Source organism: Bemisia tabaci, chromosome 6 (genome assembly GCF_918797505.1).
Source record: "Bemisia tabaci chromosome 6, PGI_BMITA_v3".
NCBI lineage: Eukaryota > Metazoa > Arthropoda > Insecta > Hemiptera > Aleyrodidae > Bemisia > Bemisia tabaci.
Window position 1 is genome coordinate 1,214,074 of NC_092798.1, and position 27,280 is coordinate 1,241,353.

Sequence of the window (27,280 nt, forward strand, 5' to 3'; positions counted from 1 at the left end):
CTTGAGGCCCAGCTGCCAAAGTTTAGGTCAAACATGTCAAGTCTTCCGATATTCCCATACGGAAAGGTACATCTGAAGTATTTCGGTATACCTCAGATGTTTGGCAGACTGATGTTTTAGCCAGCCTGTTTTGGTAGACCCACTGGATGCGCAATCCGAAAACTTGGGAGATCCAAATCATCCCAACTTCGGGTCCCACACTCTTGCTTTTTACTCCTTATCTTCCCCGATGTTTGTATACCTTTCTTAATCATCAAGATGATCCCCAAAACAAAAGACGTCACCCTCCAGCCAAAGTGTCTCAAGCGCCATGCGACGTTTCAAAATTTCCGCCGCCATTTCCTTTTTTCACAGAGAAATTGTTCAACGAAGCTATGCGAAAATCTCACTGAATTTTATTTGCGCCGCCGATAAAATTCAGTGAAATTTTCGAACAGATTTAACCGACAATTTCTGAGTAAAAAAATAAAATGGCGTCGGAAATTTTGAAACCTCGCATGGCGCTTGTGATACTTTGACCGAAAGGTGAGGAAGTAGCCACCACACCTTCAGTTCAGTTAGACGCCTTTCGCATGCAAGCTTCCAAATGGTCGAGTTCACACAGGGCGTTCGGAAAGGCAGCAATGCAAGTTTTCCTGAAGCCCAAGGATGGACGGTGCTGTCCCAGACATGATTCACTTGGACGTGTTTGCTGGAACGGGACTATGTCCATTGTGACATGAGCCCTGTAATGCGTATATTCTTGTGGGTCTCAGGACTCAAGTCTTAATGCACATAGTTCCGTTGGGCAGAGATACGTCGACTTCATGCAGGGGTCGAGCATGACGAGGCGATGACGACAATGAGGAGTGAATGATTTTCCGAATTTGAATATTCAAAAAAAACCTCGGGATCCCGGGATCCGTTCATCGCTTCGATCGGAGGTGATGAGCGACGCGATGGGGCCCCCCGTCGCCGGCCGAGGGGCCCTACCGCCGATTCGGCCCCGTGGGCCCCGTGGGCCCCGCGCTCATTTTTCATTGCACACCTGACGGCCACGTTGCCGATCCGCACCGGAAAACGCGCACTTTCCGGCGATGGATTTTGAGAATTTGCGAAATTTGACAACATGGCGGGACGGATGCGGACGCAGGAAACGGGAGGGCACGACGAGACCAACGGGGAGTTTAACAACTCAATAAGTCGTAATAGGTACCGTGGTTTTTTTGTGGGCCCCGCCACCTACGCAGGGGGGAAAAGAGGAATAGGTTAAGGCAACCCCCCCCCCCCTCTCAGAAATGCACTGAGAAATATGTCTATTTGATTGAAGCGTTCGGTTCAAAGACGGCTCGATACCGAAAATTTCAGGTTCTCTCACAGAGAAGTGGTCTTCAGGGTCAGGCGCAATCCCCCCCCCCTTCCAGAATAAAATCTATGACAGTCCATAAGCGTAACAGTGCAAATTTTGCACCGTTTGAAATGACCCATTTCCCGAGTTTTCAATCGCTAATACTCATGCATGGACCGCATTTCGCAAAGAGGAACTAAACCACATAAGCTTTTGCCAAGTTTAACTGGGTGAGTGGGTGAGCCATTCAATCGCTTGAGCGCTCTACTGTAGAAGAACTCATGTGGCAAAACGAAAACGAGAAGCGGTTGCCTATCCGCTGAACGCTTCAAGAAATTCTTGAACCGTAGTACAGAGACTTAGTTTTGGGCTGAATTGCTTTGTTTCCTCCTGTTTATTCCTCACGAAGATGCCAGAAGCAATATACCAACCGATCAATATGAAAAGCCAGGATTTTGTAACGTGAAATTTTTCGCAGAAACTTGCGGATATAATGGGTTTTGTTATTTTTTGCAAGTCTATGCGATCCTCACAGTTTTTTTTCCCAAATTTGAAGTTTTTGCACTTTGGCTGGGTAATCGTGGGTTTTCGTGGTTCATCAACCAAACGTTTTTTGCATTCTACAGAGGACGTTTTCGGCGGCGGCATTCCGCAATATTTTAATGAGCACTCGTGGTGCCGCGCTGCAAGATCATTCACTCATTTTCACTCATATATATTATTAGTTGTAAATTAAGATAAGAAAGCTCCCTTTGGAAACCACTCCTTGAAAGATCTTTTCTTAATATTTATAAAATCTGAAAATAATCGTCTTTTCGTAATTTATTTACATTTTTTCTTAACTTCTATGTGCACATGAACGATAAAAACGCGATTTTGTGATGATACAAGAACACTGCCTTGCTAACGAAAAACGCCGTATGAACATTCGAGAGTTGCTAAATTTCCTTCACTGAAATGTTTATTTTTTAGGAAATTTATGAATATTTTTCCCTGAAATTTTCAGGAACTATGGTTGAAATTGAGAACAAAATTATCTGAAAATTTGAGAGAAAGATATTCAATATTTTACCGGGAAAGTCGTGATTTATCAAAGGAAATATGGCAACGCCTGAAGGTTCATACGGCGTTCTTCCTTAGCACGGCAAAACAGAGACCGCGCATATTTTAGAAACCCCGCACTAACAATCTGAAAAATGTAATCAGCGAGGAAAAAATTTAGTTCGAAGGTCAACGTTAATTGTTCCCAAATGATGATTGACGAGCAACCGTTTGAGCAAAAAGTGAAATAAAATTCGCCTAATTCGTCACTGATGGATGTAGGTGTGAGCACTTTGCTAGACGAATTTTTGTAAATTAGGTTACGAATGATAAACCGAACGCTAAACTCATCATTATAAAGCAAATCCGAGATAATTTCTACATACACTGCAGGAAAAATAGCAGTGCGAAGCCCTTAAAATATATTATCTGATCACGAACAATACTAATACTGCCAGCGCTAAGGAAGAACGTCGTATATGAGCCTTCAGAACTTTTTTTCTTACTACTTCAAGAAGAAGACTTACTTAGAAGTCGCCAAATTTCCTCTGTTAAAATGCGAATTTTTCGAGAATTTTGTGAGTATTTTCCCTCCAATTTTTCAGAGAATTTGATTCGCAATCAGAACTAAATTTTCTGAAAATTTCAAGAGGAAATACGCATAACTCTCTTTAAAAATAAATATTTTACTGAGAAACATTTGGCAACTCTCGAATGTTCATACGATGTTTTTCCTCAGCACGGCGGAACGGGTCAGTTGGACGTGTTTCTGCCAAACGGAACTATGATGCGCATTAAGACATGAGCCCCGAGACCCATAAGAATGTATGCATAACAGGGCTCACGTCATGATGCACATAGTTCCTTCGGCAGAAATACGTCCAATTGGAATTGAACTTATACAAATTTTTAACATGGAACATGTTCATCTTGGTTGACGAGTTTTTCTTGGTGAAATTCGTCGAGAATCTGTAAGTATGACGCGCGACAATTCGCTTTCAACGGTTTCTCGCGATAAGATGTGGAAGAATGGTTGGCGCGCTTTGCTTTGGCGCTGTCCGTGGATAATGTCAAGCGTTGAGGATATTCTAATGTCGCGGCCCGCTCGAAAATAAGCGTTTGAACTCGGCCAGAGCTTTTTTATTTTTCCCAAGCGCCGCGCGCATAAATACAGAACAACTTAAGGATAATCTCGTCAAAGCATGCTCTCGTTTTCACGCCGATTTGAATATTCCCGACGGATCAGACGCGTGAACCATGACTCCGAGCTGGAAAAGTAGTGTTCACACTCGGAAACATACGATGCACGTGAAAAGACATTGTCCGCTAAACGCCGCCGCTCCCGCCGCCAGCTCCAGATCACACGCTAGAAACCGCGGCATAATCGCCATCGCTAAGGAAAAACGTCGTATGAAGCTTCAGGCGTTGCCAAATTTCCGTTGATAAAATACGAATTTATTGCGAAATTTGTGAATATTTTTCCTCCAATTTTTCTGATTATTTCTTTTGCAGCCAGATATAAATCATCTGTAAATTTCGAGAGAAAATGTTCATAACTTTCTTCAAAAATGATACTTTCATCGGAGGATTTTTGGCAACTATCGAATGTTCATACGGCGTTCTTCCTCAGCACGGCAGATCAGCCTTAAACTCGGTAAAAATGGAAATGCAAGCCCTTGAGAATACACCACTCTTACGTTCTTTTCGAAGAAAAGTCCGCGATAAGGGCATGGCCGAGTTTACGACGACGCGAAGGTGAAGCCAGGAATTTCATGAAAAGCCATATCTTAGAATCAGTGGCAAGACGTGAATGATCGATTATCGATATTTCCCCATTTAAAGTTATGGTGAAGAATCGATTCTTAAGGTGTTTGTTACAAATACTCAGTTTATCGATCCTTTTCCATATAGGTTCTAATGGCAGATCAGATCAATCGATACATCACAAAGCAAGCCACGTCTTTGCTTTAAGTTTCACGTGAGATATTTCACGATTTCAGATACAGAGTCTCGAATATCCGCGATTCGATTATCCACGATTTTTTCGGCTGGCTGTTTTGTGTTTTTAAATCACTAAAATACTACTAAAACACTAAGATATGCGATGGAATGAATGTTTGTCAAAGTTACTTCTTTTCAGGGAAATGTATGTATTTTGAACCAATAAGTACATTTCTGTCTAAAATTTGATAGATTGGAAATTTGATTTGATAGGATGATTTTAAAATACAGCCTTCTGATCACTCCTCCAAGCTAAACATCCAAGCTTGATTTTTGATTAACCGCGATAGCTCAGCTTCTTGTCACCGCGCAAGGATAATCGAAACTCTATTGGACGTATGACCGCTATCATGGTTTGATATTTGTAGTCATGTCTTTTTCTCGGGCTCGATTAAAGGAATTAACTCAAGGGAATCTTTTTCTCAGGCTCAATTAAAGAAATCAACTCGGAGAAATAATTTTGTGAGATACTAAGAAATAAAAGTAAAAAGTATATTGGGCGTTTGAATCCTCAATGCCATTGTTTGCACGAAAAAGTTATTTAGTACATCGAATGAAACAAATGGAAATAAGGAAAAAGTGGTTTGATATTTGTGGCCATGTCTTTTCTCAGGCTCAATTAAAGGAATTAACGCAGAGGAATAATTTTGTGAAACGCCAAAAAATACAAATAAAAAGTAACCGGAGTTTGAATCCTCAATGTCATTGGCTGCTCGGAAAAGCCATTCAATACATCGAATGAAACACATGGAAATAAGGAAAAAGTGTTTCTATAGCTCATGTGAAGCACTAGTAGCCCCTAAAGTGCTTATAGCATTGTATCGGAGATGTTTTCCAGTTGCAAAACGTAGAAAACGTATGAGCGGCAGGGGTGGAGATCCCAATGACGCAATCATTTGTACGTCTCCAAAAACAGAAAAACCTGCAACCAATTGTCATGTCACTCCATTTACATTCGCCCTCGCAGGACGATGCCAAATACGCATCTGGTAGTTTAAAGAAGCCTACTTCAATGTGCCAATTTTGTTTATCCGTTAAGATGTGACGTTATAAATAAATCTCGTTCCAATTCCACCTGCCATAAATCTTCTTTCCTCAAATTTATGACATCACATCATAACAGCTGCTACATCTCTTGCTACGCCTTGTCAGCCTCCAACTTCCAAAACATTTATGATATTCACTTCAGCTTTCAACGAGTTTTATACCGTGCGCAAAATTGGACATCGAAAGTTGAAAACTAAAAATGTTTCAAAATATTTCCGGGCCTACAAAAATGTATCTGTATTAATTTCAATTTCAACACTTTCTTTTCAAATACAAGGATTTAAGCATTAAGTAATTATATGATTTTAAAATGTTTTTAGCTTGATTGCGTGTAGGAAACGACAATGACTTGCAAGGGAATACAAACATATTATTTTGCACCAAAATATTCAAATATATTTCAGGTCAGAAAGAAATTGAATGGCTGGATTATTAACAATGATTTTGGTTATTCAACTTTTAACCGATGCGAATTATTGCGCTCATCGGAGGCAGCATACAAGTCACTTGCTTGCAAATTATCAGCGACTTTTATACAGTTGCCTGCGACATATTAATCAGAGAAATCAAAGTTAGTGGCGTCTGAGAGTAACAAACGTGCGTTTTTACTGCGTGACGCACGGAATTTTTTTTTTTTACAAAGTTTCATGTTCACGTTTAAGTAGGCATCTTACGCCGTGATAATTCAGTTAAAGAAAAAAAGTAAGAGTCAACATCGCACTAAAATATGCTCACTATTGTATTTATGACATAGCGAACGTTCTACTGTTGTATATTCTCATTCAAAAATGTATATTTTACGTAACAGAGGGTGAAAATATTATCAATTATTCTAACAGGTAATGTGCGGCGATAAAATAAGTAGCATAATAAAGTAGGTAGTGCAATGGGAGGTGCAATTTACGAATTGAAATGGTTTAATCTCTGTACTAAAAAATGAAGCATCATAAATATATATGACGATAGAATATTTATTATTCAGAGTATCTGTCTCCCTGTCTGCGATCGTCAATAGGGTATGGGGACTTGATTCAGAAAAACAAAATTGAGCTATAATGCATAGAGCATAGGAAGGGGTCCTACAAAAATGTTGGGACAAAAAACATCCATGAAAGTCAAACCAAAGTAGAGTTATGGTCTAAAGTCTACAGTTCAAAAAACGAGGTTCTAACGTAAAATCTATTCAGAATTCTAATTTACTACGTTCAGGGTGTGAAAATGGGGGATTATTATACAAGCGAACTTCCTCTATGACATGAAAAATGGACCATATTGCAAGAATTTTATCATCCATACCGACAAGAGAGAAAGTCATTCGTTGAAATCTCAAATTCCGATTTTTCGACTGCTGAATTATAAAAAAAAATCTTTCCAGCGACAACGTTTGCGAGGTCACATTTAATGGTTATTTTTTGTATGAAATACTCAGGAGCAAAAATGAGCATGGAAATTGTTCCGAATTTTTCATTTTAAAATTCAGCGACGTTACGGCAACAATAAAATAAAATCGAAAATATTCAGATATACTGTCTTAGGTGGCAACGGAGTAGCTAAAAGCATGGTCGAAAAAACTTGTTTTCAGTCCGGGCCATGACGTCACAACAAAAATTTCCTGGGAAACAAACTGTTTCCAGGCAGGTGAAGTGCTTTACTTATTAATAACTTTTTACTTCAACGGAAGATCCCAGCAATCTTGTCCTCGAATCATTCAACACGTGTGTTTTTTCTTCTTCTTCTTCCTTTCAATTTTTTTCATAAAATGACAAAACTAATGGCTTTTCTCACATCGCCGCTGTCATAGAAAGGCGGAGGGAGGAGGGTAAAAAAAGTATACATATTTTGTACCATGGAAAACACGTATGCTTCCATCTTGATGTTTCTATTAATAGGTTTTGGCGTTAATGCACCGTAAAACAATCTTGGCCAAACCATACAACGAAGACCATATCATTTGGACTGCGTATTTTGCAATGAGGAGCCTATTCCTAGCATACATCTGCAGAGAGAAACAATGGCATCTATTTATGCTGTTTCTGGAATGAGCCGAAAATAGCTGTACCATTCCGCAAAATGTAGTACATTTGTTACGACTAATAGGGGGCCTCGCACATTTTCAACTTTCTCGCAGATTATTATAGACAATAGGCATGCGATAAACGCGACGAAAGGATAAAAATAATAGGTGTCATGTGCACATTCAGGTAATGCACGGCTATTATTACAGTATCTAAATTATTTATGCGTTCATATAAAATCAATTTCAAAACAAAGCATTATTATATGATAGAATTGGATCGTAGTGAGGGCATGGCTTTTACATACTCCAGCACGCCAAATCTGGTTTCATATTTTTTTCACTGAAACTGTGGATCCTCGTACTAACCACAGGAGTAGTTTGGAAAGATTATGGAATTAATTATGCGTCTTTAACGCGGGGCAGAGTTTATTGAAAACATTGAAATATATCACTCAAATTCTGCGTAAATGTAGAAAACGAACGGTTTTGAGATCTAAGGTATTTTTTTTTTTTTTTTTTGTTATCAATCTTTTTGAAGAGGTTAATTTTGAAATTTATCATTGATTGAGTTAAAATAACCATGCATCTTCCAAGTCTTTGCGGTGATCTTTACAGCTTTCATTTTGAGCCGTGATGCTCTACGTGGAAGGGAAACTCTAAAATTGACAGACCTTGTGTGATCTGAAAGTATGATATCATAATGGTGCTTCTTTTGAAGTTCACGATTACTTTGGTCGATAAAAAACTTACTAACTATAAACTTTGAATGAAAAATTGCAAGAGCTATGTAGCTTAAAACGTGTCCGACCATGCCCACTTAGGAAAGTTCAATCTTTTTTCTTCCTCTTTACCTATTTCCTGTTTATTTGTAAGAAAATGCGAATTATCACTACATTTACATGTACATTTTTCGTGGTTGTGTTCTCACCAAGGGATTTTAACGAGAATTATTGGTGATTTTAGAATCTCAAATAAGAGCATACTCAAGATGTTACGGAGTTAAAATATTGAACAATGTTTAGTTCTTAAACATTACTTGTAACGGGTTTTCCCTCCCAGGAAGAAAGAAAATATTACAACGATAAAATGTCTTCCTTTTAATACCTTCCTCCAAATTAAACGTACCCGAATTTATAGATTTTTATCGTGATTAATACTAGATCCACGCAAGAACAACATAATGCGTTTCAAATTTACTTTTTCACTTTTGTGTGAATTTAACATTTTTTCGTATGCCAAGGAATTTTCGACGCTCCGAGAGTGCACCCCCCTTTGACACTTTAAAAGGGGTGGTATTTCAGCAAAATCCAAGAGGGGCCAAAAGTTTTCAAAAAGGAGAGAAATTTTCCGGGAGATAGAAAGTATTAAAATCAGGAAAGTTATTTGAAAAACTTTACGGGCCATAGAAAAAGGTAAGCGACATCAGGGGGTGACAATGCCTCCCTTAATGACACTCATGCGAGATCTTTCCCCCCATTTATTAATTATACTTGTTCGCAACGGTTAATTCAGGAATAATAACGAATCGGCGTAGGTAAAACAATCATCTCAATTTCAAAAATTACATACACTGGTAAAAAAAAAAAGTCGCTTGGATCTAGAGTCCAGACTCTTAAAAACATTGACAAGAAAAAATACTCTTGATTCATTCGGATTTTTGCTTGGATCGAGAACCAAGCCTCTTAATTCAAGCGGATTTTTTTTTGATTCAAACAAAATTCCGATTGAATCAAGAGTAGTTTTTCTTGTCATTGTTTTCAAGAGTCTGGACTCTAGATCCAAGCGACTTTTTTTCCAGTGAATTTGCCATTTTTAAAAATAGTCATCCTCGAAAAAAGGGTGGGTGGGGGGGGGGGTTAAAACAAATAATTTAATCCTAAATTACCTTCATGCCCTTGATGATGGTGGGCACCGTGAAATGTTTGTATCTTGACTCCTGCAGCATTTTCTCGCTCAGATAACTGCAGTCATGATAAGGTGATCCCTGCTTTTTGCCTCCTATCGATCCGACGGGGTGATTCTTGCGTTCATGAGAAACGCCTTATTCACAATCCTCGTGGGCAGCACTATCACCATTTTGAAACGAAAATGAAGCCTTGAAGGGTGAACCCCCCGGCTTGCCCACATGGCAAAAAATAAAAAAAATCACATCACTTCCAACCGAAAACAAAACATTAGAGAACTGAGAAAGAAAAAAAAGTAAATATCTCGAGGGAAAAATTGATGATCTATAGAGCGACACACTCCTGGCAACAAAAAAGGATTAAAAAATTCAACAGACTAAAAATTCAGGGGTTCCTTCCCTTACGATCACGAAGAAAAACAATAAACAATTCAGATGTAAAAACTCGGAAGTTAGATTAGGGTATCGCGACCGGAATGCGAATTATTTCATAATTCAACTGTATTCGCTAGAATTTTGAGGCACGGCGCGATGAGACGAAGGTCACGCTTGTCGATTTTGAAAAATGTCGTTTTCCCGCGCGTGGTTTGTTTTGATTCGTCGGTTTCGGAGTGAGTTTCCGGTCAGGAGCGGATACGCGCTACCGCTGGGCGCCGCGTTCGTTCGAAGCGATACTGAGGACCGCGAGGAGCGGGCCGCGGTTGGCCGAGTGCGCGGTGGCCCCGCCCAGCGCGCCCATTGGTCGGCGCCCACCGGTGGGCGGGGCCACGGTCCCCCGGCCGGGAATCACGTCCCGGCTCCCGTACAGGATTCCTATCAACTCAAACAAATCCCCCCCTCCCCCTTGCCGCGGCCCCGTGAAACGTACACTTTTACGGGAGTTTCACGGAAGAACCGCGGTTTTTTCGTGGGGCTCCCGTTGAACGTGCGCGGTTTTTCGCGGATTCGCGCGCGCGTGTCTGCGTGCACGGGTACATGTTTGTTCCTGAAATTATATTTTGTTTCACACCACCTCCGCGAAAGTTTTCGTCTGCCCCCCTTCGCCCCCTCCCCTCCGCGTGTAATCACTTTCAGCGTCTCCCTTCGACTCTTCCTGGTTCCCAGATTCTCAGAGCTTATGCCCTACCATCAGATTTCACCTATTTGTCGAGTGTGCCGACAGCGGATTGAAAATTGAAATTTTTTAGTCACATTTTGGGGCCATGCATTGAATAAGTTACAATCCACGTGTGAAGCAGGGCGTTACACCATTTTGTTTTTACGTGTTAAAGGATACGGCCTCACGGAGAAAAAGCCCCAAATAATGATGGTGGGGGAAGGGGGGATCGAAAATCCGAAATTCAGAGGTACGTATTTTACGAACTCACTGGAAAAAAAAAGTCGCTTGGATCTAGAGTCCAGACTCTTAAAAGCATTGACAAGAAAAAAAACTCTCGATTCAATCGGACTTTTGGCTTGGATCAAAAGGAAATCCGCCTAAATCAAGAAGCTCGGCTCTTCGATTTAAGGAAAAACCGGATTGAATCAAGATTATTTTTTCTTGTCAATATTATTAAGAGGCTGGATTTTAGATCCAAGCGAATTTTTTCCCATAGTGCTGGTAACTAAATTCTTAAGCGAAACATAGGGATTGTTTTACCAGGAGAGATGGCTATTACTGTACTACTGCGCACTGAAAAAAAATATGGTAGATTTTATCATACTCCGACACAGCAATCCGAGTGTGGTAATAAACACCGACTCTACGGTATCATTTAACATATTTTGGTTAGTATCACCAGAGTTCTGAATGTTCTGATGAATCCTGCTAATTCTGATTATTTTCGCCTTACAGAGTATCACTGTCTAAAAAATCAAGTAGGCTTATAGTAGGTGTTGCCATACTTTTTTTTCAGTGATGTAGTAACAATTCAAGCCTATGAACCTAAGGGTCCTTTTCACCTAAAAGGCCAAAAAGCCGAAGTTTTATTACCACCGTTTATTTATTATCACATGTATTTATTTTTGTCTTCCAAGGGTCCACTAACAAGGTTGGCTCAAACATATTTTAAACGGAAAAACTTTTAAGAGTTCAATGTGAGCTAATTTCAAAATTGAAGAAGGGTATTGGTGCGAAAATGTGAGTTTTTACTTTCTCGCTCCCCTAGGGTAGAGAGGAAGTATTGTCATCCTCCAAGAAAAAAAAAAAAAAAAAGTTGAAATTTCATCATTTCTAGACGTTTTAAGGTCCCAGGAGTCAAAATAACCATACTTGAAAAAATGTGTGTCCGTCCGTCCGACGTCCCCCAAATCTGTCTACAGCGATATCTCAGAATCTATCTGTTCGATTTCATTCAAAATCCTCACAGAACACCATATTTATGGTCTCCTTATGCACGTCCAACGATTTTGGGGTACGCTAAAATTTGGGGGGGCTAGGGTCAAATTGGGTTAAAGGTCCATTTTCAGCAAAATCACACGGAAAGCTCATTTTGAGGGACCGTAAATTTTGAAAAATGCCTTTAATTCTTTAAAAGTGGGCATCAAGCACATCACCTGGGTCATTAATTTTAGTTCCTAAAAGATCTTTGGACTAAACTCAAAATTCAAGGGATTACGAGGCCCAAAAGTAGGGCACTTTGCTCCGCGACATCACACAAACAACTCATTTTCAAAGACTGTAAATTTGAAAAAAAATGCCTTTCATTTCTTCGAAAGTTGGCATAAGAGCACCACCTGGTTCAATAATGTAAGTTCCTATGAGGTCTTTGGACTAAACTAAAAATTGAAGGGTTACGCGTCATATAGCGAGGAGAGCACTTCGGTCACACGGAGAGCTCATGGACTGTAGATTTTGAAAAAATGCCTTTAATTCTTTGAAAGTTGGCTCAAAAGCACCATCTGAGTCATTAATTTAAGTTCCTAAAGGATTCTTGGACTAATCTCATAATTGCAGAGGGGCCGATAGGAAACGCTCAATTCTCTGATAAATGAGTCGGAACGCTTCTAGATAATAGCAGCAAACGCTTTGAGTCAGGTGAAACCTAGGAATTCAAATGCATTATATAATGCATCATATACTATTTCCAAAATTACTCCTTAGGTATACACCAAGCAAAATTAGACAACTAATTAGGTAGGTACTTACAATACTTATATAGTTACTATGAGTCATCAAGCTGACGCAACAACTGACACTTACATCTTTATTAAATACTAATATGTTTGTTGTTAATGAATTTAGAATCCCGGCAGATTCCATCTTTCGCGGTTTCTTTTTACGAGGTACTAAGCACAAATATAATATAATATAATAATACGGCACAAATATGACTGATTTAATGCTTGTTACTTAATAAAGGAGGTTATAAATTGTTGACTTTTGTCGACAGCAGCACAGGAGATGGCGCTCTCAGCGCTCTCTATTGTTTTCGCTTTGAATTACAGGGATACGCGGTAAGGAGATGGCGCTCCTGGCGGGCGTGTGGTGAACCTTCCAGCAGGTAGATTCGCCCGCCAAATTTAAAATTTGGGAGATGCTATGCGAAAACCGTTTAGTTTTAAGACTATTTGAACATCGAATAGTCATTCTACCCATTCAAGTAGATATTTGATGGCTTTCGACCGTGCTTAAGGAGAGATTATAATATAAAATCGTATCTGAAGTATGATGTCAATGAATCTAATGGATCCTAATGAATCGTAGAAAAGCTAAGATTTTTACGGATCGCCATCTTTGACAGGAGACTTTGTTAATCAATTACATATTTAATTGAAGATGCCTCATAAAATCAACAAGTCGAGTCCGAATATATGAATTCATCACATATCGCGAAGACATTTACAATAAAGTTCAGTGGTTTGAATAAAAATTTCATAACTATTATCCTGTGATCAAAATTCCAATCAAACTTTATGATTTTGTAAAATTGGCAGTATTTTTCTAAATATTCCAGTAAAAGTGTCTATGCCGGCGCGAAGCGCCGGCTCGAGCGAGAAAGTCCCGTGCGGTCCCCGCACCAATCCGCTAAGCGGATGGGGGGGCGAAGCCCCCCAAATGCCGGCGCGTAGCGCCGGTACGCGGCGCGAAGCGCCGCGCATAAATTGGCCGGAGGCCAATTTTTTTTTTCTTTCAACCACATAACCTTCACATTACTCCACGTTTTCTACTTTATTCATGCATTGAAATTAATTTTTCCTCGAAGACACTGCTCAGTTATGAAATATGATCATTTCAGAACCATCATACATTTGGAATCGGAAGTAAACACAGGGACGCGTCGCCAAAATGACGACCAAAAATATGTCATCATTTCGGTGACGCACCCCACTGTCTAACTCATTTTTGTTTATTGTAACCAGCTCGCCTTCAATACCTTGAGTAGGCAATGTTAGCGTCTTGGGAGCAGTATAGTTATTTGCAGCAGTTTGATTATATGTATGTTCATTCGTTGTAATCACAGCCTCAGCGTGTTTTAAGCTCACTGCGTACAAAACAAGTTAAAACTGACTCAGTTTTAACTTTAGCTCTAAATTAATGTTTGGGTATATTGCAGAGTTTTGTTGCTTAAAGACTTCTTTTGAAGGGCTTAGAGGACAATGCTCTTAAGGGCAGTTTTTTTTAAAAAAAATTGAGATATTCATGAACTCGACCAAAACTAATTTGAAAGTATATTTTGTGAAAAATTCAAAACTAAAATCCAACTTTAGAACATGAAAAAGTGAGTTTAAACTTCCTTTCCGCCATAAGGCTCCACGTAATTTTGAAACTTTAAACAAGTATTTCTTGAAACAGCAAAAACTGGACTTATGCGCCTTGTCTCCAAGCCCCTCAATTAAAGAATTCATTAATTTTTATCAATATACATGGTAAAAAAAGATCGATAGAATTTACCATTCCTTTACGCTGTATTTCACACAGCGTGAAGGAATTGCAAATTCTATACCGCAATCTTCTAGTCGATTTTGCCAGAGTTATGGTTACCTACCTGTACCATATAGTAATACGTTTACCTTTCTTCTGGCAGAATTGACTCTAAATTAACGTTGTGTGAAATACAGCGTGATGAAATGGTAAATTCTACGAATCTTTTTTTTCATTGTGAAATCATAAAAAGAAGAATCATTTCATATATTTGCTTATTTTCTTGTATCTTACCGATTAATATCCTATAGGTTTAATTCCTCGTGTATATGTATATATTCCTCACATATGTATGTGTTCTTCTCATTTTGTGTTCCCCATTGGATGGAACCAGTTCGCCTTCAATCCCTGGATTAGGCAACGTGAGCCTCCCCGGAGGAGTAGCACCCTGGCGCCTGCGTCAGAGGAGCGATCATTTTTCGGTGGACTAATAGAGTGTAGTGTAGCTAATAGCCCCGTGTTGGCGGGACAAGTGCGGTCGGGCGGTGCGGTGGCGGGCTATGAAATAATATTTACAATATGGCACAAGTCAAAACGACTCGATGATTCGGGTTGAGATTCCCACGAGACTCGTGAAAATAATCGCTTTGTTCGGGGCCACTGGCTACATCGGCGCCGCCTCGGATGGGGAGGCAGGGGAGGCAGTTGATCCGATTTGCCATGTCGTTGGCTCCTAATAGACTTATCCGGGAGTCGCCCTTTGTGACGCCCCGGCCTCGGCCCTCTCTGTGCGAGTGTGTGTGTGTAGCGCCCGCTGGGTATGAGTGTGTGCGTGTAGCGCCCTCGATGCGCCCCACGCGCCCAACCCAGCCACCGCCACAGATAATCTCATTGCGACAGGTTCCTCTCCACGAGCACCGTTCCGCCGACCTAAGACAAAACGCCGTATGAGCATTCAAATCTTGCCAAATTTCCTCTCACCAAAGATTTATTTCAGGGAAAAATCATGAATATTTTTCCTTGAAATTTTCAAACACTTTAAATTAAATTAGAAACGAAATTCTCAGAACAATCGGTAGAAAATCATTCACAAATTTCCCTGATAACCTCTGATTTGTCCGAGGAAATTTGGCAACGCCTGAAGGCTCATACGAGGTTCTTCCCTAGCACAGCAGCGTTGCCCGGTTTTTTCCGCCGCGGCATGCCCGCTCTCGACCCCGGCTTCACCCTCCCGAGAAGAAAAGTCGTATGAGCCTTCGTGCGTTGCCAAATTTACCCTCTATAAAATGCAAATTTTCTGGAAATCTTTCGAATATTTTACTCCCAATTTGTAAGAACATTTTATACACGGTTTAATCTAAAGACTCTGAAAATATCGAAGAAAAATTATCGAATTTTTTCTCAAAAATGTATCTTTGATTTGGGGAGATTTTGCAGCATTCGAATGCTCATACGCCCTTCTTCGTTGGCACGATATGAAAAGTTCCGATCGGGCCTTGCCACCTCACAGGACCTTACAGCTAGATCAAGCTTCAGCTGTAACTCTAGTTTCTTTTTCAGTGTTTTCCTTCGATCAAGATTTCCAGCCCCGTGTCTGATGCGCTACCATTCAAGCCGCTCAACCAATGTAGTCACGTAGCATTATAGCACGAACATAGTTACATGGGCGGAACTGGGAATTTTTGTATTCTGCCAACTGGCATTTCAGAAACTTTACACAGAGGGACATCTCATCTAGATTTCCTGGGTCTTCCTCGAGGAAATTTTTAAAATTGAGATGTTTCAGGTGAAATTATGAGCTGCTTTTACTGAAAAATGTACTAAAATAAAGTTTTAAAAATGATACAAATATCACGCAGTTATACCCCACGAAAAGTTCCTCGGAGTAGCAAAGTAGAATCTCCGGAGAAGAGAGGGGGAGCCCCAAGCTCCCTTTCAGACCCGATACCCATTCAAGCGTGGCAAATCCTCACATGTTTATTGGACGAATCTCATTTATAATTAGAAAAAAAGGAGAAAAAGGAGAAAAAAGAAAGAAAAAAAATTAGAAACTGCTCGGTGATTTGAGCACGAGAATATCCTCCATTTCTAAATTGCGCAGTTGTTGGATGTTATCAAAAAAATTCTCTATAATGTTCTAAAATACATGTGCCGCGACATGCTATTCTATGACGTTACAAGCGGGTTTTTCACTTTTAAATCCATTTCCTCCAATTTTCCATATTATTCTGAAAGTGTTTTAAAAAAAATACTGTAAATGCACCTCATCAAGGTCTTTTACGTGGCATGGAGTAAATGAATAAAATTGTCTCGAGCAAATTTTCTCTTGCTACTTATACGCTTTTGGAATCGGGTTCTCTGATGAGATTTAGAGGATTTTGATGAAGTAAGATTTTCCAAAATTCAAGCTCATAAACCCCGAAGTTACCTAAAAATCGAGCAATTTGTTTTTCTTTCAGGAAATCCGCTTCATCATAAGAACTGCTTTTCCAGAGCGCGAAGTGAAAGAATACTGAATTTATGTTCATCGATGATGCATATATCTCGAGGGATTGGTACATGTTGTTTGGATTCGCCTAAGGACCCTGACACTTGGAGCGGGGAGTGGCGGAAGGGGGACCCGGGGGGGATAGGATAATTGATTCAGGCACATCCTATTTTCGGCTGTGTTGCTCACGTAGCGCTTGAAGCACCTCTACAAATAAGACAAATGAAACTGACACAATATGGAAATGAAATGGAAAGACGGCGCAGAGATACAACTATTCGTGCTTGATGGATGTCTGTGTTGCATCTGCAAAATTGAAGGCGCGACGGCGCGAGCTGTGAATTCGTGATGTTCTGCAGCTCCGCTTTATGTTGCCAATGAGGTGTCGTGAGAAAAGTTAAGAAACGAGGCTCGATTATTACGGCTCTCCTACATGTATTTAAGGCTGTGTTGCTCATACATCTTTTAAAGCACCGCTACAAATACAAATAAGACAAACTACAACAAACACAGTATGGGAATAGAGCAAAGTAACAGGAGACGCGTTAATGACGGCGCAGGGATACAACTATTCGTACATGATGGATGGCCGTGTTGCATCTGCAAAATTGGAGGCGCCATGACGCTAGGCGTGAACTCGCAATGCCCGATGCTGTCAATGAGGTGTCGCTCAGATTCAAGAGACACTTTTAAAAAACTAGGCCCGATTACGTCTCGACTCTGTTATTCCTCAATTCTTTCTTCTTTTTTCATTTTGAAGTTATTGATTCTTCTTTTAATGTACAAATATTTACAGACCTACATCTACGGCTTGTATGTACCGCGGTCCTCTACAACTCGCGTGGCGCGTTTTTTAAACAAGTCTCCTGTCAATTTAACCGGGCATCAGCAGCTAAGGGTTAATGAACATATCATTAAAATATAACTGCACCTTGTTCGCTAAACCTCAGGATTCAAGAGAGAAGCCAAAAGAAACTAACCACAATCAGTCAGTGAATCTCAATAAAATTTACTTATGTTTAATCTTGCAAAAGTAGGCTCCAATTTTTCGGTGACGTCGCCAACAAAATCATTAATGAATGGGACCTCTTGCAGCCTACTTTAGATCTCTGGTACATTTTTTAATGTACACGTATTCCTATCTCTTTATTTCTAAATTTCTTACTGAAAATCTTGTATCTTCTGGATTGAATGTTTCATTTTTCGATGAGGTTAAAATATCTTTTGGAGTACATATTTTCGGATTCATGAGCCCGAAAACCCGAAAATGATCATTCCTGGCTTTTAGTTTTTAGAAGCAGTATGAGGCAGTTCGGCTGGTGAGGGATTGGCTTAAAAGCTATTGCACTATATGTAAAATTTCACCAGAAAAACGATGAGCACAATAAAAAGTTTTGAAAAAAATTGCTAAGGGGAGAAAATGCGATTTTAAAATCGTGCCCCTCAAAAACGTTATTTGAATCCGGGCCGTGGCGCGGACGCCGATTTGTGACGTCACACTTTAGGTGACCACCCTTGGTTTATTCCGAGTTAGTCCGAACAATATGGCTGCTGCCCGGTTTGTTTATTTAGCGAAAGTTTCTAGCTGTATATTGTGATTTAGTGGTAAAATTTGACGAGAAATTTGTTGAAACATTTGGTTTCGTCACAAATTAACTCTTTCTTGATGAAACAAGGCGTTAAAGTTCGCGAAATTTATTCACCGGGCGACCGCGAGTGAGCATCGGCTATCGGAAACGACGGGCTCGTAAACAAACGAAGATTGATAACAGGAAGGATCCAAACAACTCGGAATCTTTTAATTTTCTTTACCTTTAAACCATTTCTGACTTCTACAAAGCATCTGACAATCAGTTTTATCGTATTTTACAACCTGGAGCTAGAGTCTATCGGCTCATTGTGATGTGTATTCAGAGCATTCTGAAACAGAAAGTCAGTTCTCATAAGTTCACACCCAGACATTCTTTTCTTGGATCATTCGCTTTTCATTTTCGCCTCAAATCAAGTGTTTTGTAGTTTCCTTATCTGAAGTATGTGGTTTTGAATTCATACAAGAGTTTGAAGTTCACCTTTTTTTAGCATTAAAGCCTGTTGAGCCCTCAAACTTTACCGATATGATTACCTACAGTTCAAGGTTCCTCTGGTCCGTACCAAGTGATTACACATCAAAGATGTGTCTTATGGTTCTTCAAATTAACAGTTCAGAAGTAAATTAGAGACTACAGTAACTTAATCCACTCCTGCCCTTTCCTTCAGTGTTTGTTCGTGTCTGTTCTTTATGCGTTACCACTCTAGTGCATACACCGGTAATGTAGGTTAGTTAGGTATTATCGCATATTTTCTACTAGCAGTACCTTCTCTTAAGCGTTGTAATTTAGCAAAGAAATTCCACCAGTTGCAGAAAATTGTGTGTGTAATGAATAAGTGAATATGAATACCTCCTTTTGGTGACTCAAAGTTTCTCAGATCCGTCTCAAGGAGGTTTTGCATGTAGGTGCATGATCAGTTTTGCCAGATGAAATTACTGCTCTTGCAGCTTCAAATTTATACTTTGATCTCTGATTCACTAATAAATGACACTTTATGGTGTCATTTATATTTAATCAGTTCAAAGCTAATTCGACAATGAATCATCAAAGGTCCGATGGAGGAAGGAATTTTCCGGTGAGTGCCACGGCTGAATCAACATTCCAACTAGACTTGCGAAGGTATCAACCAGGAAATGATCATCTGTCTCGAAGTGAAATTTTTTTCATTGCATCATACAGTTTAACAGGTAAGATAATTATAATTACTGAGGTACTGTCAGGTTAAATACACGAGTTTAGTGTAACATTTAGATTAAGTATGTTTAACTTTGTGGATAATGATTAATGAAAAAGCGAGGAAAAGTAGTGGCATGGCTAATCTGAGAAAGTACTTACCTACATTCACTAAGTTTTAGTCTGATTGCTTCTCTTGATGTCCCAATGGAAAAATTATTCGACAAAATTTCTGAAATGTGTGCGATATTTATATCTTCTACGTGCAGAAAATTTTGTGAATATGTAGAGCAGTAAGTCGACTTGTTTTCCATTTAAAATCTAAACTTAAAGTAGAAGTTTTGAACACCGTAGTCAATACGTAATTGAGTCACTGGATGCAAAAAGGCCCTTTCTCGGTTGCAGTGTTTGAGAGTCACCTCTAATATTTCATTCTTTGAAAGGAAAGTGAATGCATCAAGTGAACAAGTTGACTCTCAATCAGAAATACCAGGAATAGTAGGATAATCATCTCATAATTGTCTCTTAAATATGAAAATAAAAACTCTGAAAGTTATCGGAGAAAGCACTTGAGACCGATTTCCATATTCTGACTTCCATATTTGAGGGCTCAACAGGCTTTAATGCTAAAAAAAGGTGAACTTCAAACTCTTGTATGAATTCAAAACCACATACTTCAGATAAGGAAACTACAAAACACTTGATTTGAGGCGAAAATGAAAAGCGAATGATCCAAGAAAAGAATGTCTGGGTGTGAACTTATGAGAACTGACTTTCTGTTTCAGAATGCTCTGAATACACATCACAATGAGCCGATAGACTCTAGCTCCAGGTTGTAAAATACGATAAAACTGATTGTCAGATGCTTTGTAGAAGTCAGAAATGGTTTAAAGGTAAAGAAAATTAAAAGATTCCGAGTTGTTTGGATCCTTCCTGTTATCAATCTTCGTTTGTTTACGAGCCCGTCGTTTCCGATAGCCGATGCTCACTCGCGGTCGCCCGGTGAATAAATTTCGCGAACTTTAACGCCTTGTTTCATCAAGAAAGAGTTAATTTGTGACGAAACCAAATGTTTCAACAAATTTCTCGTCAAATTTTACCACTAAATCACAATATACAGCTAGAAACTTTCGCTAAATAAACAAACCGGGCAGCAGCCATATTGTTCGGACTAACTCGGAATAAACCAAGGGTGGTCACCACCTAAAGTGTGACGTCAGCTCTCAGCCCGCGCGATTCAAACAGCGTTTCAGAGACCTTCAATTTTTGGCGTTTTTGAAGTAAGATTTCTCAGAGCCAGAGGGCTCAAAAAAATCTGAAAAAAATTCTGTATACTCATTTCACCAAGGACTTTCATAATATGTAATAAAAAAATTCAGCCGAACTGGCTCATTATGGATCGCAAACTCTGGCTCAATTCTTCTGGAAATAATGATGCATGGGTTAGGGTGTCCCTTATTTTTAAAAGTTGAGAAATTTTCATGGGCAGTTTTTTCAAAACGTGATGCGGCCCAAAAAAATAAGAAATCGTTTTGAAAAAAAATTTTAAAAAAATTTTTAGGGGTCTCTCAAGCGCCCTAAAGGGCGCAGGTATAAAAATGGTTAAATTGGCAAAAGTATAGTCGTTTCCCAGTGGAAATCCTCGAATTGCGGCCATTCAGGTCGTAAATTTCGTCCGTTTGGCCGTATCTTTGATGGTTTAGCCGCTACAGGTCGGTATACGTGCATGCCGCGACGTACTCGTAGGCGCGAAAAGCTCATGGTGGCGCGCGGCGGATCAGCGTCGCCCCCCCCCCCTTCCGCCGCGCTGACCGCTCATCCGCCATACGCCATCAATCAGTGAGCTCTAGGAAATAGGGGCTGCAACAAAATAATCAATACAGGAGGTATGAGTTAACAGATGTATTAAAATATATTTAACACATTATAAATATAGAAAAACGACGAACAGAGTTATTAACGAAATTTCAATACATCAAAAGAAGTTGTCTAAATCTTGAGAGACCTATATAGAGATTTTATATTCTTTTTTGTTTCATTTCCCAAGTCTCCCAGTTACTTAAAATTGTTCAATTTTGCAATTGTCGCTCTGCGCGGTTACTCAATAAACTTCGAACCTGAAAATATCGTAAAATTGTGCTGATTTGCCAGAAATTTCTGGACCGCCTTTCACGTCGGCCTGCCCCCCCCCCCCCCGGGGAGGGGGGCAAAATATCACTTTACGACCCTTTAGTCGCGGCTAAGGGTCTACGCCCTGAGATGTGAGCCAGTCCGACCCTGAGTTCTTTGTCTATCGCTTAGTCTATCAATTTCAAGGATCATCCACCGGGGATATTTCATTTTCAGAGGATGGAAAACAGCTGGGCGAATGAGTCGGTGGTGAGAGCATCGTGAGTATTCGCCGAGGACAATGGAGTCAATCAGACGGATACAAGACGGAATCCTTTCCCTTGGAGCCTCGCAGGTTTTTTGCCGTCGACTTCCGGTTTTCTTGTTGTGCGCGGGGAGGAAAAAGAAGAGCAAAGAGGCCTGAGTCGCGACTCGCGGGGGAGAGAAACGCCCAAGAGACAGCGAGAAGGCGAAGGGACTCCCTCCGGGGGAGAGACGGAATCCATCCGAGTCCAAACGGCAAGAGTTTCCCAGTTTCCTGTTTAATCCCCTAATTACGGAGCTCTTCAACCCCTTTCTGCCCCTCTCCCACCTTTCGCTACTTTCCTCGCGAGTCAAGCGATTATTTTTCAATTCTTTCTCGCCGCGGAGCTTTGCGCCTTCCCAAATAAATTCATCTCTCTCCTCATATTTAATTCGATTTTCTAGTATCGGATTACGTTGATGTGTAGAATGGTCCTTGGGGGTACGCCCCCTGGCAGCTCCGGCACCCAACTTGCCGAAGGCGCTGCGCAAGCTCCTTGTAAGTTAATCTGAATAGAGCGGGCTCATCTACAGGAAGTGTATTCTATCGATATGATCAAGAATTGGGGTTTTCTGCAAGATCAAAGCGTCTCATAGCAGGAAAATGCATCGGTGAAAAAGTGAAAGGCGTACGATTTTCCATCAGAATCAACTTTGAAGTGGATATTGTTTTCAAAAACATCACTGATTAAGTGCATTCATCACCTGCGTGTATTCGCGCCTTCAATCACAGCGAGCGGCAATATGGGCGTCACCCGTGGTCGAATAGTTATCTCACGAACGCCTTCCCTAAATGATGTCAAATATCGATGGCTACACGCGAAAAAACCTATTTATCTCTGGTTGAAACGTTACACACCTTCATTTGTGTTTTATTTTTGTCTAATGTTCTTTAAAGATTAAAATTAAATATGTCTTCTTGAAATTTTCTGTGATTTTTCCTTAAATTTATTCCAAAATATATTCACCGAAAATTTAAACAGGGAAAACTTTTTTTCGTATTCTATTGGAGAGCAAATAGAATTATTTCCGACCTCGGAGGAATTCTGTTCCAAGTAATGTGCTAAATCGGTGATAATTTTGAAAATAATTTTCACTTCGAAGGTAATCTTCATGTAAAATTTACGCTCCTCACTTTTGTACCGATGTATTTTTTTTCTACGAGACGCGTTTCTCTCGCAGAAAAAGAAATTTTAGAACATATAGACACGATTATTCAATTCTAGAAATTGACAACTTGAGATTTTATTTCTTTAAAGAAAAGTCGCTCGCGCAAGTTCTAAAAACGTACCGATCGGTTTGAAACTTTACAGGAATTTTTTTTAAAAGTAATATCACCTATTGGACATGGAGGAGCTACATTTTTTCAACTTTTTTTAGCATACTAATAAGGTGCAACCCAGTAATGCATCACTGACTCCACCCATGATTTCTTAGATGCGATTCCTCGGTTTTGATACAATACAGTTTGGCACAAGGAATAAAAAAAGGAGGAGGAGAAAATTATAATGTTTCACAAGAGAAATTATATTTTTTTAATTTTTTTTTATTTTTTGCTGGTTTTATGGGTGCGTGTCTAGCACCTTCAGCTAACTTTAGAGTATGTTTATTGTCCGTAGACATCGAGGGATTTAGGCACAACCATGCTCCAGGCTTTTCAAATTTTCAGGGATTAGGGCCGAGTAGAATCTGTTTCAGCAGATCTACTCGTCAATTCCGTGAAAATTAGACGCTATCATCAGGATTCGAACCCAGGACCTATTGACTTAGAGTCAGACGCGCTGACCACTAGGCCAACGCAACGTGGCCGGAAATTATAATTTCTTATATTCTTACTAGGGCCAGATTTACCTACTTGCCGCCCATGGGCCGCCTGTATTTTGCCGCCCCCTTCTCATTCGTACTGAAACATCAATAAAAACCATCAAGTGAACGTGCCAGCGGGGGAGGGGTGCATATGACTCGTTTACTCGTGTTGAACACATTTTTTGGGGATGCCCTGTCAACAGTACAAGCAAAAGTTAAGTTTTATGTTTATAAAACTTAACCTATCTCTGCAGTGTGGACAAGGCCTTCCATTCATAAGAAATGGACGAAAAAAGTATGAAAGAACAAACATGAATAGGGTTTAATGATTTTAACTTCCGCCGCCGCGCCGCGCAGACCGCACCGTGTTTGGCGCAATGCGTGAAGTATTCACGCAATCTTGTAGGTGCTATGCGTTCCACGCTGACCGCACTGTGTTTGGCGCAATGCGTGAAGTATTCATGCATTCTTGTAGGCGCTATCCGTTTGGGCGCTAGTAAATTCCGCCGAAAATGGGTAAATTCCGCCGATTTTCCATCCACCGAAAGTGTAAATTCCGCCGATAGCTGTGCCACCGAGCGAGTGTAAATTCCGCCGATGGAGGAAAAGGAAAATGTTTTTGGAACGGCACTCATATTCGGCAAGAGCATTAAGTTAAGATGTTATCTTGATGTTATCAGATGTTTACAGTGCACGGGTTTTTAAATGGTCACTATATTCCATTAGTTTTTGCCATCCTGCCGAACAAAAAAACAGCTGCATATGACAAGATTACCGATTTTATCAAAGAACGATGCCCAAACTTTAAACCTACTGACAATGAGTGCGTTCTCGATTGTGAGTCCGCTATTCACTCCGCGATAAAAAAAAACCAGGCCCGATATTTATATTATTCTGTGCCGATTTCATGTTACGCAGTCCTGGTACCGTAAAATTTTGGCGCTCGGTCTCGCTACAGCTTATAACGATGAAAAATCCGAAATCGGTCTTTGGCTCCATCATTTTTTCGGCCTGATATACTTGGACCCTGATGATGTTGATGATTCGTTCACTGATGATTTTATTGCGTCTCAACCAGACACCAGTTTCATACCGTTTCAGCACAGTGAAAAAGTGAAAAACTGTTGGTCTTCTTACGACATGGGTCTCTTTTTTGTTTTATTTTTTGACGTGGGGCTCTCTACACCCTAAATGTTTATTTTCTACGCTCTCCTCTCCGACTTCAACTCATAGACATAGAGGTAAGCAAATTTGCACTACTTACAAATCCTGTTTCAAAAACATTGACCGGCGGAATTTACATTTTGGGTGGACGTCATATCGGCGGAATTCACAAATCGGGGGAATGATAAATCGGCGGAATTTACACTCCAGAAAAATAAAATCGGCGGAATTTACAACCTCCCATCCGTTTCACGCTGACCGCAATGACCGCATTGTGTTTGATGCAATGCTTGAAGTATTCGGGCAGTCTTGTAGGCGCTGATATGTGTTACATGCCGATCGCCGCGACGATGACTTCTCCTTTTCATCTTAAGTCCTCGTCATCATTGCTCTCTGCGCCGCGCCGTTCCAGACCAAATTGCGTGTTTGGTTTCTCTCTTAACTCGACTAATTAAAGGCGCTGTCTCTTGTATCACTGGAAGACGACAAAATTAAAAATTACTACACTCTCAGGAAATGAGAGATTTTGTCTTCTTTTCTCGTTTGTAATTTTTTTTTTCTAAGTCCGATATTTTTTTATACCTACATTTTAAAAAATTGCAAAATTTGCCGCCCTCGAGATTTGCCGCCGTGGGCCGCGGCCCATGTGGCCACCCCCTTAATCCGGCCCTGATTCTTACCTGACTATACCATCCACCTATTTCTCCCCCTACACATTTTTCTAGGTGCGTAACTTAATAATTTATGTAGCGATTTAAACTTTGATTCTACCAAAATCATCCATCTAATGGTTAAAATTTGAAACTAATCGATTGCCAGTTTGCATTTTGCAAAACTGAAGATCCATTCGAAAGCCACTTCATGTCGTTCCATCTGCCTGCAGAGATTTTCAAGTACACCCCTGTACGAATTTGCATGATACGCATGCAATGATACGCACGCGTACAAATTTCGTACCTAACCATTGCATTACATGAAATTAATCGAGTGTCAAAAACCAGCAATGCACGAATGCGTCAGGTCATCAAACTGCATACATTGAAAAGACCTCAGATTTCAAAAAATGTTCGCAGATACGTTGGCTGTATCCCTTAAAATATATTCCGACACCCTTTCGGATCAGATTTGTTTACAAAAATTCCCACGAGAGGCCTAAAATTGGTGAATGATTCAAATAGCGGTAGAGACACGGCAAATTTGTCGCTACATAGGTAGAGACCACACCAAATGAGCTTACCCATTTTTGGACTGCGATAAAAGATCCGTCATCTTGATTCTTTCGGTTACTTTACATATGAATGTGATGTGAGACGATCTTCTGTCCGAATCTAGAAGTGCGGAAACTTATTTGGCGTGCGGACTCCACAGATTCTAGCTGGATCTGCCTCTGGCGATACGAAGGACCCGGGGCGTAGCGGGGGGTGGAGAGGGGTGTTAACTGGGCCAGAATCAATAGAGCGGTGTGAGGTGGAGATTGAAGCGTGGCGCCGCGCCCGCCTGGTTAGGCAACATGCCGTGACGTGTGCGCGGTCACGCGACACTCTTTGACTCCTGTCCGAATCCAGTCCAGCTGAGGTTGCTCATCATTGAATTAGCTCTGTTCTCTGTTGTCACTCCCCCGGGGACTCTGCCGTCCTCGACTCCTGTCTTTGAGCTCCTAATCAAGTCCTCCAAAGGTTAATCACCCAGTTGTTCACTTTATTCCGGACAAGGGCAGCACTGAAAAAAAATTCTCGGCGTTTTTACCAAGGTCCATTGGTACCTTTACCATCTCACTTTTTTTACCAATTATTGGTAATTTTACCAAGGTAGACTGGTAAGCTTACCTAAAAACCGGTATTTTTACTGTTGTTTTCAGGTAAGAATACCACTTTTATTGGTAATCAATTCCTGGTAACTTTGCCATTTTATCCCGGTAATTTTACCACAGTCGATAAAAAATATTGGCATTTTTACCAAGGTCCAGTAAAATTACCGAGAAAGTTCAACAATTTTACCGAGATTTCTTGGTAAAATTGCCAATTCCATAAATGGTAATTTTACCAAGAAAAAACTGGGATCATATAGAACCCTGAATTCTTGGTAATTTTACCCTTTTCCTAGTAAATACACCGAGATTTTTTTTTCAGTGAGCTACGGGGTTTCAAAAAAACAACTCATTTTCAGGTTAGAAATTGGCAGAAGAGCGGCGGCACTTTACTTGAACGCACTGTTTTAACTGGTTCTCTGGAGGAAAAATGTCACTCACTACTGTTTTGTCTGTAACCACATCATTCGTTGCGCACTAACAGCTTCCTCATATGTCTAGTTTTTATACAACTAAGATTAATCCTGCTGTTTTAGCTATATTCTGTTATCCCGTGATTTCATCTAAAAGAGATTAGACGAATTTTGAAGAAACCTCGATTTGGAAAACTTGACACTTACGATACTGCTCTTTCAGCTATCACGGCAGTATTCACGCCGGAT

The 27,280-nt window shown here is 40.2% G+C and overlaps 1 protein-coding gene across 2 annotated transcripts in view; it reads right to left on the bottom strand.

The window, feature by feature from the left end:
* The window catches only part of Awh (LIM/homeobox protein arrowhead), a 118,264-nt gene extending 108,230 nt beyond the window's left edge, over positions 1–10,034 (bottom strand). The window contains exon 1 of one of the 2 annotated variants that reach the window (XM_019046648.2): positions 9,319–10,034. In XM_019046648.2, coding sequence (XP_018902193.1) covers positions 9,319–9,378 — 60 coding nt within the window. In that variant the 5' untranslated portion in view covers positions 9,379–10,034. The remainder of the gene's footprint in view (positions 1–9,318) is intronic. The other variant, XM_019046647.2, reaches the window with a different exon arrangement.
* Between the last annotated feature and the right edge of the window lie 17,246 nt (positions 10,035–27,280).